The 18,241-nt window shown below is 46.9% G+C and overlaps 1 protein-coding gene across 1 annotated transcript in view; it reads right to left on the bottom strand.

Moving 5' to 3' along the window:
- Positions 1-18,241, bottom strand: part of LOC144828088 (maestro heat-like repeat-containing protein family member 1) — a 57,756-nt gene that overhangs the window by 26,612 nt on the left and 12,903 nt on the right. Inside the window, exons 6-9 of the mRNA XM_078686216.1 lie at positions 9,154-9,194; positions 8,696-8,837; positions 6,040-6,092; positions 4,783-4,890 (exon numbers count right to left, since the gene is read on the bottom strand). Coding sequence (XP_078542342.1) covers positions 4,783-4,890; positions 6,040-6,092; positions 8,696-8,837; positions 9,154-9,194 — 344 coding nt within the window. The remainder of the gene's footprint in view (positions 1-4,782; positions 4,891-6,039; positions 6,093-8,695; positions 8,838-9,153; positions 9,195-18,241) is intronic.

Below are 18,241 nucleotides of genomic sequence, written 5' to 3'. Positions count from 1 at the left end.
TGAAGATGGGGAATGGAGGACCTAAGTCAAAATATTAGACTTGTATTCAGCTGTAGGCAAAGTCAAATATAAAAGATCCGCAGCTTTTTTGATGACCACATGGTATGGTGCAACGTCCTTTGAAGGGGCATCAGATACAGAGGACAGCTCCCATTCAGGGGAAAGCTCCAAACCACTAGCATCCCTCAAATCATCAAAATAGTCCTCCTGAAGCTCACCTTCTTCCACCTCAGCCTCAGCCTCTCTAAATCTTTGCTCCTCTATAAGGCGCTGAGCTTCTCGCCTCGATCTCTCCTTCAAGAGTCGCGCCATCGGATCCGTGACCGACTCCGATGGAGCCGGTGCCGGCGTCGAGATCGGATCTGGAAGCCCAGGCCGCTGCTCATGAGGTCGAGTCGGAGCCGGCGACGATGGAATCGGCGTCGATGACCTCGGAGGCGCCGAGAAATGCCAAGGCGGAGCCGGCGCCGGCATAAGTGGCATAAAAGGAGCTGGGACTGATGTGGCTAAGTGCACAGCAAATTTTGAAAAAGATCAAAGAAGGGTTAATGGTTGATTTGTTGATTTTTGGGTGCAGTGAACAGGTGGCGTAACCGTCCTTGTACGTCATAGATTATGAGTGAATAGCGCAAAAACGAATGTTGATGCGTCCCTGTTAGATACGCACTCCGTAGTGGTTCGTCTAAATTAGACTGACTCCAAATATCTTAAACCATAATTTGTTCAATTCACGTGATTTTATTTAGAAGATGAAATCATTTGATCAATGTTAGTTCATAATTGTTTAAACATCATTCTTCCTGTTGGTACAACTGCTCCAATGCATTTCGGGCTTTGCCCTTTTTCCAGGAGCTCTGTTGGTGAAAGTAACAGACTTAAAAAATGCTAGCTAGACAACAATGCCAATCTATCACAAAGAGAGACATTTTGGATTTACCATCTCCAATCATTGAAGCCATTTGGCCTTAATGATCGTATTGAACTCAGTTGCTATCTTTGATAAGCACGTCTGTCACACTGCCCGCTCTTGCGATTTTATGTAATGTACTGACTGTAACTTTATTTTTATACCAGCCATATTGTGACACTAAATGCCTATATTTTTGTTTTCTCTTGCGCAAACCGCAATCAGTCACCCCATGCACCTCCCAACGTCCCACCTTTAACCTCCAATTGCCGACCATTCCAATATGGCCGCCAAACTTTTCTTCAGCGCTTAGTCCGTTCTCTATATTGAAACCCCTGGACATTTGGGTCCGTCGAGTTTCCAACCCGCCCCAAACATTTCCCCCGGGTCAGCTCACTCCGTCCCTGGAGTACCCGCAGAACTTCATTCCTTCGGGACCGAGAACCGTGTTAGACGACATTGTTTTCGTCATTAAGTAAGTTCCACAGTGCTTTCACAGCACTTCGCACACCACCTGACTAACTTACCGCTTACCCGGTACACAATTCTAACAGCCCACTCCTTTCATTTCCCGACAGCTTCCCTCGACAATTCCTGACACTCGAACTACACATGGTATGTATTACATGTTTTCTTTGCATTTTGATTGTGTTCTTTAAAGTTATTTCCACAGTAGTGCGATCTCATTAACGTTTCATCTGAGAATTATGATAATGCATTGAATATCATCTGTTATTGTATTTCATTTAGTTAGCAGGCTAGCTAGCATTTTTTAAGTCTGTTACTTTCACCAACAGAGCTCCTGGAAAAAGGGCAAAGCCCGAAATGCATTGGAGCAGTTGTACCAACAGGAAGAATGATGTTTAAACAATTATGAACTAACATTGATCAAACGATTTCATCTTCTAAATAAAATCACGTGAATTGAACAAATTATGGTTTAAGATATTTGGAGTCAGTCTAATTTAGACGAACCACTACGGAGTGCGTATCTAACAGGGACGCATCAACATTCGTTTTTGCGCTATTCACTCATAATCTATGACGTACAAGGACGGTTACGCCACCTGTTCACTGCACCCAAAAATCAACAAATCAACCATTAACCCTTCTTTGATCTTTTTCAAAATTTGCTGTGCACTTAGCCACATCAGTCTCATTTGAATTTCTACACCTCCCTCAAGGCAAGTGGCACGCCAATCAACCAACTTCAACAATGCAGTACAATGAAATATCAAAAACTACGGAACAAAGAGCAAGTACTTTAGCATTTGGTGAAAGCGAAACAGCACGGATCTATGCTCTAATTAATGAGGATCTCACACAATCAACTTCCAATCGCACCAAAGAGCAATGTGTCAGACAATTGATGTATCTCTCAAAAAAGGAAATCAACCAAAAATTACACGCAAACACCTTAATTAAGTATCACCGGGCATTGCGCATACCACGAGGACTGAGGATTTCACTCAAACCTTCACTATGTAAAAACTCAAAAAAATTTCAGGATAAATGGAACGCCATTCTGAATAAGTGCAGCCTCGATCTCATCTTGTTAATAGTTGAAGAGCTATCACACATTCTCACTGATTTAACTAAGGAAATAAAGGAACTTGAAACCGAATTGGAACAATTAATTCCAGCAGATGAACTAACCAAAACTCTGGAAGAAATTCAATTAACACTGGACAAACACACCAAAGAAATAAATGAGCGAAAAATTTGCAAGTTCAGACGCGACACCTTAGATTATAAATTAGGTGAAGTGTACACCTGGGCGGACATATATGCACAACGTCGGCGTAACAAACCTTACAGCCAACAGACAGACACATCCTCATCCGGCAGCGAAATGTCAAATCGCCCGCCCAAGCAAACCACAGCTTCAACCACATTAAGACAGTCCCGTGAAACACCCACGACCACAGAGTCACCAACACAAAATATGCCAACAACGGATCCTTTTTTAGAGGAGGGCCCCGAAACCACAGAAGACTCCGGCGGGGCAAGAAACCAAACCGAAACAAGAGGCTCCAAAAAAGCAGTCAAAAAGAAGAATCGCTAGTTATCAACATATCAGATACTGCTTTAACACCTTATGAGACCAAAATCTTACAGAAGGGCACATCCTTTGTTCCTACACATTCAAGCAACCTCCTCGAACTGGAAATCAGTACTTTCAAACTCACCAGAAAACTAAGACTAAGGCACTTCTTCAGCAACGTATTGACACCCACAACAGAGAGTAAACCGGACCAACTACGAGGACTACGTCCAAAAAGCACTTATATGGCACCGAGTTCCCACAAAACCATAGACACTTTTGAAACACTAGTAAGACAAGACATTGCAAGGATAAATTTCTCTAAGACAAAAACATCTAATATAACTCAGAAAGACAAAGGTATCATAAAGAAATTATCCAACAACAAACAAATCAAATGCCTTAAAGCCGACAAGGGAGGCGCATTAGTAATCGTCAACTCCAGCATGTACACAGCTAAAATTAATGAACACGTCTCCGACTCGAACACCTACATGCAGCTTGCAGGTAACCCGACAAGTGAATTCAAAAAAGAGCTCCTGAAAATCCTTGAGAAAGCAAATCAAGACGGCATCATTGATGATAGAACTAACAAATTTCTCACAGTTGATCATCCACGAAGCCCAACCATCTCGATGCTCCCAAAAATCCACAAAGACACCGTGGACCCACCATTTAGACCAATAGTTTCCACTAGAGGCTCTATTCATGAGGCCGTGGGAAAGTTCCTTGATCGTTACTTGCAACCTTTGGTACAACGACAACAAAGTTATATAAAAGACACAACGGATTTCATCATCAAACTATCTGAGCTAGCAACTACTAATGATGAACAACTTATCCTATGCACAGCAGACATCAGAAGCTTGTACACATCGATTCCACACGGTGGCGGCATTGAGGCCATGGAAAAAGCTATCTTGAACAGCGACATTCCTATAGATTTACAGACATTTCTCATGGAACATATGGTTTACACGCTTTTTCACAGTTATTTCTTCCATGATCAGAAGTGGTACGTCCAGTTGTCCGGCATGTCAATGGGCAATTGCGCAGCGCCGACGTATGCCAACCTGTATATGGCCGAATTTGAAAATTCATTCATCTACGATCAGAGCCTTTGGAGAGACCACATTAAGTTCTATGCACGATACATAGATGACCTGTTTTTCATCTGGGATGATACTAGAGACAAATTGGAAACTGCCCTTATTGAACTTAACACCAGAGATGAAAGAATCCAATTAACATGGCAAATAAGTGACCACATTATAAACTTCCTGGACGTATCTATCGAACTAACAGAAGGAAGGAGGGCATTATAGCGCTGGACCTATGAGAAGCAAGCCCACTATGAAGCATTACATTCTCAGTGATGTGTGAGGGCACCAAGAAATAATCCTTAAGATTCCCCCTTCTTTGCCCGCCTTCCTTTCTTCTTTGCTTTTTGATAGGAACAATACCTCCACTGCTTTTTGCATGAATATGGCCTCACATCCCCTGAATGGGGATTGGCTCTAACATGAAGACTACCTATTGGCTAAAGGAGATCCATTAGGGAAATGAGTATAGCACTGAAATGTTGTGGCTTTTATTGATTCAAGTGGAGAGGATTACCTCAGGGAGTTCATCTCCATCTGCTTCTTAGTAGGTCAGTCCTTCCAGGGAGTGGGAGAACCATACCTGATTTTCCCAACAGGCTAAGCTCAATGCTGTGTACCCATATTATAAAAATTACCTTTACTAATGGAATACACAGTTCTACCCTTCTCCGACTTTGTGTTAAATTGACTTCTCCAATCGTTCAATACTGACCCTTGAGAGCACTAACCTCCTCATTCACATGATGGGCAAAACTGTCAATCTGTTCGGTGAGTTCTTCCATAAAAGAGACATGCCATTCTCTGTATGGGGCTTGTTTTAGGATAGTCCCCAGGAACTGCATGAAAAACAGTGAGAGACTTTAATGCAGTAATAGAAACGTAAATGCAGTATCCACGGCTGACGTCTGCAGTGATTTTGAGAAGATAAGGGTAAACAAACTTCAGCTAACAACCTCGGTAATGAAATTATATTTGGACATAAGAACCAGAGAACACATACAGCAATGCTTAAATAGTGTGGTGTGATATCAGTGCTCAGAAGAAACAGGAGGCCTTGACAGTGGCCGTGATTTACACATAAACACATGCAACAAAACCATGCTGCCCACAAATTATTGTGAAAAGAGCAACAGTGCCGCCATGTAGACAGAAAACACATTGGGACTATGCAACAATATCACATACTTAGAAGCAGAATGCAAAAACATTTTGGGTATCCAGCAAGGGAGCAGAAGGTAAATTTAGTGTTAACAAGGGTGAAGACTGAAAACAAGGAACATAAAATTTCATCTCAGGAGCACAACAGAAGCTCAGTGGAGTGTGATGGCCTGGCAAAACATACAGTGACAGAGTGACAATTCAAATGAAGATAGGGAGCATGGATCATGTGCCTATCCGATTGCAGAATATGAATTTACTGATAATGTGGAATGCAGTGGGAAGAGTGATAGTGTGACAATCCAGGGAAAGAAGACCGTTGTGCTAGTGTGACTATCCTGGGGGATAAAAAAGAGTCGGAGGAAACAATTACCAGTAAGGGGCTACATTTTTAGCCCTGTGCAACAACAGTCAGATTTATGAGTAATGCAATGATCACTGTGGGGCCTGTAATTTACCTGGGTAAAACATGCAGATAAACTCTGATACATGTAGGACTAGGTGTCGTAAGCATGCAATTTCCAGTTTTATGAATGTCAACTTGGGCCAATAAGGTTTTTTATGCCTCTGGTAAACATTACTTATTAGGGAAATGTTATGTACCGGGTACAGCTGCTCCCCCTCTGTGCACAATCATAATCAACATCATAGTAACGATCATAATCCATAGAAATAATAGGGATATGGTGAGAATATTGCAACCTCATAACAGAACAGCACTATGATGAGGTGAATTTAATATCTGCATATATTCACGCTGAATGAGTGGCTTTGGAAAACAAAGAGACAAGCGTCATGTGTGACATTCATTAGCAATTCATCCTTACTGAAACAAGCGTGCATTTCCACTTTGCCAAGTCAAAGTTTCTTTCCGTGGAAGCTGAAATAGTAGTTGGTAAAAAAGAAATATATGTAAGTAAAAGTGAATAGCAAGCAACATTTCAAAGGCAATGTGCTTACATACCAAGCACTAGCAGAAGTAGATTCGCACAATTCAAAGTGTGCAAAATGTGTTTGTTGGCTCAGCCTGTCCTGGGAATTGAGTTCAAGGTCATTAGTTGTTCATGTGCCCTTGATGTCACTTTTAGCTCCTTATATCTGGTTGTAATTGTAGGTTTATATATTTTGGTTTCCTTTCTTATATAACAGAAAGGTCACCAGACCACTTGTTTGCAGAAAATCAGTTTATTACAGAGCTACTGCCAATAAGCATTTCAGCTGTCAGATTAAGCCTTGATCACATAGGGGATCGCCGTTGTGGTTCAGAGTAAAAAAGTGCATATGTGCTCTAAAATTACATACACATAGAAAAATACTCCTTTATTATATCAAAGACCAAAATATTTTGTAACACTTCTTAATTTGCTATAATACCCAACGTACTCCAATATAGTCCTAGGTAGTCGCACAAGCTTTTACCGACATTTGTCCTACCTTGCACTACATGCTGACACGAGACGCTGAAGTCCATGCATGCAGACACTCCAGTAGGCAGTCGTCTGACATTACTTGTGGGTTGTCCACTCGAGACCAAGATGGGGTCCTTTGCTTTCTCACATCAGGTATTGGGGTTTGCTCTTTCCTAGGAGGTTCTTGGCTATACTCCAACATACATGCTAGGTACACTTAGGTACATCTAGTTAGGGTTTGCATCGTAGGAGTACGCACTATTAACTTTATGTATTTATATGTCTGCATATATTCACTATTTTATCACCATGGTAGAATTCTACTTTTTATTTACTCTATTGGTGCTTGTAATCGTCTATATCTGTTTCTGTCTCGTGGTTGTTGCAGCACATGTATTTTATGCTAGAATGACTCTGGTTCAATAAATACTTATTGAAAACACCCCCACCATTTAGTCTGTGTATCTCTCTGAGATATAGTGAGCACAAGTGACCAAGCAAAAAGTATTGTACTGTTTCCATGATCCCTGAGGGGTCAGGGTTCTCATGTTCGATAGTTGCCAGAAACTATTCTCTCCTTGGTAAGGTTGTGGGGTTTATAGTGGCACTGTGAGCTAGCTGGTCTACATACTAACATATCCTTTGGGGGTGTCTGGAATCAGTCTGGACACCAATCCCTTAGTTTATGTTGTCTAAAACGTGGAGATCCTTTATAGATTTGTAGGAACTACCCGACTAATTCACATAAGTGACATTATAATTTGCAATTAATTCTACCTTAAAAACACAATAAAACACTTCCGCATGATATCTGCTACACAGGCTGAAATATAAATCTTGTTTTAAGAAAACAAGGGTGACTAACCTTACAGAAATATGTATCAATCAATTTATTAACAACATAATATCACCAACCTTTCTAAATGTTCCTCCATGTGAACTTCTCACATAGTAGGATTCAATTATGAAACATTTAAAACATTACTTTTAACTGCAACATATGGTTGTACCAGAGTTCTAACATTTTCTTTCATATTAATTGCTGTGAAATACCCTGTTCATCCTTAGTCATCACACAAACAATGTTATGCCCGAGTAGACTAATCTAACCTACCATGTACCCTGACTAATACCTACTTCTAATACAAACGCAGAGAGAGCGTTTGGTGTTTATAAATGTGTGTGCAAAATCTCTTCTGTATTGAGGACACCAGGAGTTTTTGTGTCAAGTTTAGTCATTAGAAGAGTTGGTGCTACTGAGTTGTTACAATAAGTCCCAATTGAAATAAAAGAAAAGGTGCCAAAACAGGTAGTGCTCTAAAATATTGTTGACCTTGGATATACTGAAGAAATATTTTTTTCTATGTTTATGGAATTTTTTGGCACATATGTACTTTAAAACACTGAATCAAGATGCCGCATTCTTATGTGATCAAGGCTGCGTCTGACAGATGAAGCGCTTCATGGCAGAAGCTTTGTATTAAACTGATTTTTTTCGGCAAACCAATGTGTCAACTGCCTTTCTGTTATATGCGGAAGTAACCCAGAACTTGCAAGAAGATACCTGACTCCGTTTCAGTTATTGCCTCATACGGTTTGGAGTATGGCATCGGCCAGCTACAAAGAAAGACTGTGACTATTTCTTTTTTTGCTTACTTATACAAGCCCTCAGCCAAACCTCCTCATCTGCTGGTCTAACGTGTCCTATCATTCACATTCTCTTCGGTCCTCCACAGCATACATCATGGGCCAATTCTGACTTTGGCTAACTTCACTGTGAACAATGGCATTCTGCTTTTTCACAAGGAGCACATCCACACACACATTATTTTCACTTATTAAGAATGTGACCTTTTGAGACCAAAACAGTATTTTTTATCTTGGTATGAACCTGGCATCATCTCCCACCACAATACAAGTTTATAAAAACGTGAAAAAAACATGAGTGGACAAGGTCTAAAAGCTAGCAGCCAAGACCAGACTTAATGGCTTTGTCATTGGTCAATGGTTGTTTGAAATGCCATTAATACTTGTTTAAATTGTGTGCTCACTGGTTCATGCTTTGGGGTCTCACCTTCTAAATATGTTATCAGCGGGGGGATCTTCTTTCTGAGGAGTTTTGCTAGAAATGGGTAATTTGCAGGAATCAGCCGCGCGAGAAGAGCCAAGACTGAAGTTCCCCTTTCGACATCCCAGCGAGGATATGAAGAAATTACCTGAAAACCCACAACAAAGAATTCAGAAAGTGATTCTGTCATGAGTTCCTATTCTCTAGCCTAAAACTTCTGGAAATGCTACCTTGTTCTCTACGCAGTACTTAGTACCAACCACATTTTGGCTGTTTCTGTTCAATGTAAGTAGCATGTCGTACTGATAACCAATTTACTGGAAATAAAACCATCAAATTCAAAAGGAAAAAAGCTGAGTTGAATTTAAGATCTCTATTAGCAGGTTGCATAGAAATGGCAGCAAACAACTTGGGAAGAGGGATCTGGTGGAATATGATGGGGGTGGAATGTGATACTCACTCACCAGCAATCTTATGAAGAGTCTGTGTATTGGAATTTCTTTAGCTGTTTAGGTACAAAAGAACGAAGATATGTCATACTCAATCCATAAATTACTGAGCAATACTTGCCAAAGGAATACACATGGCTGACACACACACTTAAGACACCCAGTAGTACCTGTAAAGAAGATGATGGGTGATGGGTGGCATTTCAATGAGCCTCTAGCGGTCATGAGGATGCTTTGAAATTCATGCAAATACTGGCAAAGGCACCCTTACCACTAAGGAGTGCCCAGGGGTGTACAGTACCTTGACAGCCTATGCTGCAATTCTCTTCCTCCCTCCCTTAGTGGTTGCTGTCAAGGAATGAAAGCTGGAGGAGGAGCTACCTAAGCTGCCATGCATAGGTTCCTGCTACAGCTTTCATTGAGGGATAGAAGACTCCAGTGGGATAAGAGAGGATGCGTCATGAGCCGTGGACGTGCTTTACATCCTGAAGGACCATGGAAAAATGGGAGCCATTTTCTGACAGCGGATACCCCAGAAGAAAAGAGGACTCCAGAGCATGTTCTTGCATATCTATTTTCTAATAAGGTTAACAACCTGGGGGAAGCAAGAACGAGCACATATTTTGCCTGTTCGATTCTGCTCAGGACTCCTAACATGAGTGACAAATAAATAGACTATGATACCATCTGCCCAGGTCACTTGCACTTTATCAACACATCCACTGGAAAGTTGAGCGGGGAGAGCTAATTGGAACCCTGGAATTACAGGTATTCACCACCAGATGCGAATCTCCTTTATAACCTTGGAGTCAGTCAAAATATTTATTTTCACTTACCATCATTGAGCATGCATCCCTGCTTACAAGTGAGGGCCAATAACTAGCATTTTAGTCTGGAGCTGAAGTCCAAAATGTTGAACCAGAAACATTGCAGAGACAAATATCATAACTAATAACTCCATGGAGAAATAAAATACATCCCTGTTGCGGTCGGCAAAAGTAACAACACATAAATAGGCACTGTTGGAACCTAAATATGTCAGGTCACCTAGGGTAGCCTGGCCTAGGGTAAGGCAATATCAACAGAGGCACATGTGTAAAGGTTGCAAACCACCCAGCAGTAATCTAATGCAATATCACTCAAAAATGACACTACACCAATGTTTGTGTAAAAATACGAGCTTGTTTTATAAAAATATTTTATCTACTCTTCAGTCATTTTACATCTCAATATACTGTACAAATTGGTCAGAAGATTCCAGTTGACATATAACCTCAGTAGAATTTAGTTCAAAAGAAGTTGGTCTTCTACAGTGTTAGGTTTCTCACCCCAGTGGAGGCTCTCTAATTATATCACCAGAACGTCCACAACATTGACACTTCCTCCACTCCAGTTTAACACATTAGAAATGTCCAGGTCTTAGAACCCTGGAAGGTTACCTCCCCTTGACAGAGCAACACCCTCCTCGCAAGAGATCAGTAACCCCAAGATGACAGTTTCAAGTTTCAAATGGAATGTTTCTATAGCTCAATTTTCACTTGCACATAGGTAAATAAAATGAGGTCACCGTTTCTTCTTCCCCTCCCCCTCTGTAAAAGAATCTCACACTTCAGCATTCAAGTTTATAACTTTCCGCAATTGCAGGACACTCCCCCAGCACTGTGGAGATTTTTCATAAACGCCTCCCTCTGAGCTTGTTAAACGTAGGCTTGTCTCCGGCTCTCCCGGGCCCTTCCTGACTCAACACGGAGATCCCCAGGAAATAGCGGGTAATGAGGGAGGGTTCTGTCAGGTGATTCCAATAAAGGGCTCAAGAGAACTCCTCCTCCGCTTCTCGTGTGATCCCCTCAGTCAAGCTGTTCTCCTCCCTTAAGCCTCCACCTTACTTGATAATGGAGCGGAGGGTGGCGCTGACTCGGTTCCCCTCAGCTCTCCCGCCTCCGCTGCTACTCCGCTCACGAAGCACGCCCTAGACGCCTGGGCTCGCAGGGGGCGGCGTCTGGGCTGAAGCAATCGGGGTTTCCGGCTCCCGGGCAAGACGCACTACTCACTGTCAGGATGCGAGGCAGCGCAGGCACGGGTGATTAGTGTTCCCGCTTGGCGCCGCCTCACTTGCTTGCTCGCCTGCCCTGACACCGCTTCTGAGCCTGCGCCCTCTCTCCTCACCCTGCCGCACTAGTGGAACTGCACAGAGTCGAACGCTCACTTCCTCCTGTGCTCAATGCCGCACAAGCTCCGCTGTCACTCGCCTCTCTACTGCAGCTTCCTGGAGGCGCAGGGCGCCACACATCGCTCCAATCCGCTTCCACCAAAACGCTGGTAGGTGAAGTTTACCAGGGGAATGTAGGGAGAAGGTCCCCAGCAGGAGCTAGGACAACGGGGGAAAGAGGGGCCAAGGGCTCAAAGGGGGGGGTCTTCCGCCACAGCCGGGCCAATTTCACAGAAGATGAAGGCGGTTGGGAGGGTTTGATCAGGGGCCAGAGGGGGACCGTCTCCCTGAAGTGGTTGTCTATCACACGGACAAACTAACTGCTTCCAGTGCGTCCTCCTCCTCACACCACTGCCTCTCTCCTCCAACTCCCTGTTCTACACAAAATGGCTCCCTGACCCTTGCCCTTTTATAGCCAAACCACACAGGGTCCAGTAGGGTCCAGAAAGTTCTGGAAGGCCTAATGTTAACCTATGGGGCAGTCTAGGATGTGGCAGTTGGGGACAGTTGGTGGCCACCATTTTGTGAAACTCAGTAAATCCCTGACAGGAAAGGCACCTAAACTGAGGCATCCGATCGCCCCGTGTGGCGAGTTGGCGGCGCGGGTGCCACCCCGCTCATTGCCGCGGTGTTATTGTCCGGTTTTATTGATCTACGAGGGAGCCCACTCCTCGGATCATCTGGGAAGCCGCCTGCCTGCCTAGAAGCGAGCCGCCGCGCTGCCCGCGGCGACCCGGAAGTGGTGAGGCGGCCGACCAATCACAGTGCGGCCCCGGAGAGGCCGACCGGAAGTCCCGCCCCGCTGCCGCGACCCGGAAGTCAGGCAGGCCGGGGGCAAGACGAGAAGCAGCCTGCCGAGGAGAGCCCCGGGACCAGCGGGAGAGACCCGCCGTCGCTGGAGAGCCCAGCGCGAACCCGGTGAGTGCAGGTGCCTGCAGAGGAGGGGGGGGAGCGTCGGGACACATTGCCGGTGTCCGCCCCGCCCCCTCTCTGTAGCGCGACCTCGCGCCTGTAGTCAGTAAGAGCCAGAGAGGCTCTGGGGGCATTTTCTATTGGCGAGCCTTGCGAGGCTCGATTGCCAGCCCCGCGTCCCGAGCCTAAGAGAGGCTCCAACGAGAGAGAGCACCTCAGCGCTCCTGTTGAGTCACGAGGGGCCCCGGGGGCACCAGTTGAGTTAGAGCCCAGCGAGGCTCTTGGCAAACTTCATCCCTTTGGGTCCCCAGAGAGGGGGACCCCACAGCCCAGCGAGGCTGCACCTTTTTGTTGCTGGAGCCCTGAGAGGCTCAGCAGCCCCCCCCTTACTGGTCAGAGAGCCTAAGAGAGGCTCACCAGTGCCACAGTGGTGGTTCTTGAGCCCAGAGAGGCTCCAACTTTGCCCTAACTTTCCCTGCACCAGTTGCCCAGCACTTTGTGGGCAACTGCTACGTTTAGGCCCCTGACATTGGGACACAGGGACAGTCACAGGTGGTGACTTGTGAGATTGGCGCAATTGATATTGTTTTTACACCTCTGAATGAATGTCATGCATTGCATCATGTGTATGTTCTTACACCCCTACAGGTATTGTGATACATAGGTGGTTGTTTTCTCCCTAGTACAGGTGGTGCTAGTGAGATCCTGGTTACCAGTAATTACTGGTTGTGCGCTCTATTGTTATATTGTGTGCTATTTTGTGCTAAAGTAATTTTACTTTCTGAAAGTGCTACTTCTGATTCCTGACAGTGGTCCAGGTGGCCCTGTCTTGTACATATCCCCTGTAAATTCTGCCCGTGCCTCTGGCACATTGTAAAGTGTGTGTTTTATCTAATGTGTTTTGGTGTAATACAAAGGCTATTTTTATATAACCTTGTGTGGAGTTTCCTTTGTGGTGGGCCTTTGGTTGTTGTTGCTGGGGTGCGTGCGCAAATACTTAACTTACATCGCCTCCAAGTTTAGCCTTGCTGCTCGCGCCACGTTACCTAGAGGGTGAGTAGGGGTTATCTTGGCGTGTAACTCCCTTGCCCTGACTTGGGTGTGGTGGTCTCTGACTGACTTTGGCGAAAGCCTTGGCCAGCCAGAGATCCCATTTCCAACAGTTGTCTATCACACGGACAAACTAACTGCTTCCAGTGCGTCCTCCTCCTCACACCACTGCCTCTCTCCTCCAACTCCCTGTTCTACACAAAATGGCTCCCTGACCCTTGCCCTTTTATAGCCAAACCACACAGGGTCCAGTAGGGTCCAGAAAGTTCTGGAAGGCCTAATGTTAACCTATGGGGCAGTCTAGGATGTGGCAGTTGGGGACAGTTGGTGGCCACCATTTTGTGAAACTCAGTAAATCCCTGACAGGAAAGGCACCTAAACTGAGGTGACTGTTTATGAGGGAAAAAGAGCACCTATCCCCCCAGGCCAACACCATAAAAATCTAGTGGACACAAAAATAAATAAAGGCATGAGGGGCAAAAAGGGGACAAAATAAATAATACATTGGAGGGACTACGCAAAAAGTCAGACAGGTCTAACACGCGTCCCCCCCAGCTGAAAGTGGGGAGAGCTACCCAACCCCTTGGGAGTCCTCATCACTAAGGCGGAAATACCTAGAGAGACCGTCTGCATTGGCGTGGTCCACCCCAGGCCGATGTTCCACCCGGAAGTCCATTCCCTGTAGGGAGATGGACCACCTCAACAGCTTGGGATTCTCCCCCTTCATCTGCATTAGCCAACGAAGGGGTCGGTGGTCAGTCTGAACCAGGAAGTGCGAGCCAAACAGCTATGGCCGCAGCTTCTTCAGAGCCCACACCACCGCGAAAGCTTCCCTCTCAATTGCACTCCACTTCTGTTCCCGGGGAAGCAGTCTCCTGGATAAGAAGACTACAGGCTGATCCAGGCCCTCTTTATTCAGTTGCGATAACACTGCGCCAATGCCATGTTCTGATGCATCTGTCTGGACAATGAACTCCTTGGAGAAGTCTGGGGCCCTCAGGACCGGTGCTGCACACATTGCCTGCTTCAGTTTTTTAAAATCTTGCTGACAAGCTTTCGTCCAAACTACCCGTCGAGGTTGTCTCTTGGAGGTGAGCTCTGTGAGGGGCGCTACAATAGTGCCAAACCCCTTCACAAAGCGACGGTAGTATCCTGTGAGGCCCAGGAAAGCTCGGACCTCAGTCTGTGTCTTGGGGGGTCCCCAGGCCATGATTGCCTCAATCTTTGCCTGCAGGGGCTGCACTGTCCCCCTACCCACCAAGTGTCCAAGGTACACAACCGACCCCTGCCCAATCTGGCATTTGCTGGCCTTGATTGTCAATCCAGCTTGTTTCAGGGCCTGGAGAACTGCTTGCAAATGTTGCAAATGGTCCTCCCAACTGCTACTGAAGACAGCAATGTCATCCAGGTAAGCAGCGGAGAAACCCTCCATTCCAGAGAGGACCTGATTCACCAGCCGCTGAAATGTGGCAGGGGCATTTTTGAGCCCAAAGGGCATCACGCAAAATTGGAAGTGTCCCTCAGGCGTGGAGAAGGCTGACCTTTCCTTCGCTCCATCTGTCAAGGAGATCTGCCAGTACCCTGAAGTGAGGTCAAAGGTACTTAGGTATTGGGCAGCTCCTAGCCGGTCAATTAATTCATCCGCCCTAGGGATCGGATGAGCATCAGTCTTTGTAACTGAGTTCAGTCCCCGGTAATCCACACAGAACCTCAGTTCTGGCGTGGTGCCCGGTGGAGCGGCTTTTGGCACTAGCACCACCGGACTGGACCAAGGGCTGTTGGAAGGTTCTATAACTCCTAGCTCTAGCATCTTGGCAACCTCTCCATGGATGCTAGTCTTCACCTTGTCGGACAGCCGGTAGGTCTTCGACTTCACTGGTGGACTGTCCCCTGTGTCCACATCATGGGTACACAGGTGAGTCCTTCCCGGGACAAGGGAGAACAACGTAGAGTACTGCTCCAGTATCTGGCGGCAGTCCTCCCGCTGTTCAGGAGTTAGAGTGGGAGAGAGAATCACTCCCTCCACTGACCCATCCTTCTCTTGAGACGAGAACAAGTCTGGGAGAGGTTCGCTTTCCGCTTCCTCTCCCCCATCAGTCACCATCATTAAGATGACCTCGGGCCTCTCATGGTGGGGTTTGAGTCGGTTGGCATGCAGCACCCGTAGGGGCTGTCGAGGGGTCTTAAGGTCCACCAGGTATGTGGCCTTACCCTTCTTTTCCAACACTTCAAATGGGCCTGTCCAGCGATCCTGAAGGGCACTAAGCTCTCCAGGCTCCATCACCCACACTTTCTGGCCAGGTTCCAATTCCACCTGGTGAGCATTGTGGTCATACCACTCTTTCATGACTGCCTGGCTGGCCTCCAAGTTGTCAGAAGCTTGCTTCCACAACTTCGCCATTTGGCTCCTGAAGGCCAGCATGTAGCTCACCACATCCTGGGGGGGGTTTCCTGGGAGACTTTTCCCAACCATCCTTCACCAGGCTGAGAGGACCGCGTACAGGGTGTCCATACAGAAGTTCAAAGGGGCTAAAGCCCACTCCCTTCTGTGGCACTTCCCGGTAGGAGAATAGCAAACAGGGTAGGAGGACGTCCCATTTCCTCCGCAGGCTTTCGGGCAGACTTCTGATCATGCCCTTCAAGGTTTTGTTGAACCTCTCAACCAGTCCATTCGACTGGGGGTGATAAGGAGTGGTGAACCGGTAGGTCACTCCACACTCCTTCCGCATTGCCCGCATGTAAGCTGACATAAAGTTGGTCCCCCTGTCAGACACAACTTCTTTGGGGAAACCCACTCGGGTAAAGATCCCCATTAGGGCCCTAGCCACCACAGGTGCAGTGACTGTCCTCAGAGGAATTGCCTCTGGGTACCGTGTGGCATGATCCACCAGAACCAGGATGAACCTGTGACCTGCTGTTGTTGGTGGATCTAAAGGCCCTACAATGTCGATGCCCACCCTTTCAAAGGGGGTGCTAACGACTGGAAGTGGTTCCAGGGGAGCTTTCAGCTTCACCCCTGTTTTCCCACTGACCTGGCAGGATACACATGTCCGACAGTAGGTGTTGGACGCCACTTTCATCTGAGGCCAGTAAAAGTGGAGGACAAGCCGAGCAAAGGTCTTGTCCTGACCTAAGTGTCCTTCCAAGGGTATGGCATGAGCCAATTCCAGCAGAAAGGCTCAGTATTGTTGCGGGACTACCAAGGCCCTTGATGAACCAGGTAAGGGTACCTTGGGTTCACTGTAGAGGAGTCCATCCTCCCAGTAAATGTGGTAGTGTCCCGTAACATCACCTGCTGCCTGGGCTTCAGCCTGTCGCCTCAGTCCCTCAAGGGTAGGGCACTCCCTCTGCCCCCTAAAGAATTCCTCTCTGGTAGGCCCTCCCTCCACATGCCACTCAGCAGGGATGGGTAGGTCCTCCAGAGAGACTACTTCCCCCTCCACGGACTCCTGGTCCACCACCGCAGGTGGCCGATCTGTCACATGGGGTGTGGAAGCCGAAGCAGGCTCTTCCTGTCTTCGGGTCTGTCCCTTTTTGGCAGCGGGTTGGGCCATTGTTCCAGGCTCCAACCCAAGCGAACTCCCTCTCCGGGTAGTCGCAGACCTTGTGCTCACACAGGCCCAGTCAGGTGTACCCAGCATCGCAGAATGCGTCCGGTATTCCACCTCTCTCCAAGCGTTGTGCTCCATATCATTCCCCAGCAGACAATCAACTGGCACGGCAGGGCTTACGGCAACTCGAAGTGAACCTGCAACCCCTTCCCACTCAAAGGAAACCTCAGCCGCGGGATAGTGGCCCATTCTGCCGTCAGCCATCGCGGCGGGGTGGAGTACATTGGGAACCACCTGCTCTGGAGAGACACCAGTTGACTTCTCACCATAGTCATACTGGCTCCTGTATCTCTCAGAGCCTCCCCTCTCTGGCCATTGATGGTGATCCATTGCCCAAACTTAACAGTATTTGGGGGCACCTGGATCTTAGGAACCATCTCCGGTTCTCCCAGGGACACTAAGGTGACACCCGCCCACTCACCCCCCTTATCTAAGGGCAACTCCTCCCCGAGCGCTACACTAGCTACTCCCGGTGGTTTTCCTCCGGTGGGAGGGGGTGGTCTTTTTGGGCATCTGACATCTCCCTTATAATGTCCAACACCACCACATTCAAAGCAGTGGAGAACCCTTGGCTGCTGGCTTTGGCCAGGATTAGGGTTCCTGGGCGGGTTTGCCTTAGGGGTGAAACCTGTTCCCTTTCCCTGGAAATTGTTTTGGGGACCTTTAGAGAACTCCTGTTTTTTATCTCCCCCCTCCTTCTTCTGAGGGGCGCCCTGTCCGGCCTTTTGGGAATCCCCTCCAGTCCCCTTTGAGGACACCCGGGTACTTGCCCAGATGTCCGCCTCCTCTGCAAGCTTCCGGGGATTGGTCAGCTTGCTGTCCACCAGGTGTTGGCGCAGCTCTGGAAAGCATTTCTCGAGGAGGTGCTCTTTCAAAAATAGATCATACAACCCCTCATAATCCCTCATCTCACTGCCCTTTACCCAGCCCTCCAATGCCTTTCTTGCATAATCAAGGAAGTCCACCCAGTTCTGGGTGCTTAACTTGTGGCTCCCCCTGAACTTCTGGCGATACCTTTCCGGGGTAAGCCCAAACTTCCTGACCAATGCTAGCTTCATGGTGGGGTAGTTGGTCTGCTCCTCTGATTCCAAGGCCAGCAAGGTGTCCCGACCAGTAGGAGGCATGTACTTATACAACCCACCCCCCCAGTGCTTCTCCTGGATCCCATGGGCTCTTAAGGAGACCTCATAGGCTGCCAGCCACTTGGCTATGTCATCCCCCTGACTATAGCTGGCAATTATATCCTTAGGCAGGTAGGGTCTGGCCTCCCTGGTTGGTTCTCTGGTTTCGCTGCCACCATTTGGAGTTGGAAAGGGTCCCC

Source organism: Lissotriton helveticus, chromosome 4_1 (genome assembly GCF_964261635.1).
Source record: "Lissotriton helveticus chromosome 4_1, aLisHel1.1, whole genome shotgun sequence".
NCBI lineage: Eukaryota > Metazoa > Chordata > Amphibia > Caudata > Salamandridae > Lissotriton > Lissotriton helveticus.
The sequence above is the reverse complement of the archived record's forward strand: the minus strand, read 5'-3'. Positions and strand labels throughout refer to the sequence as shown.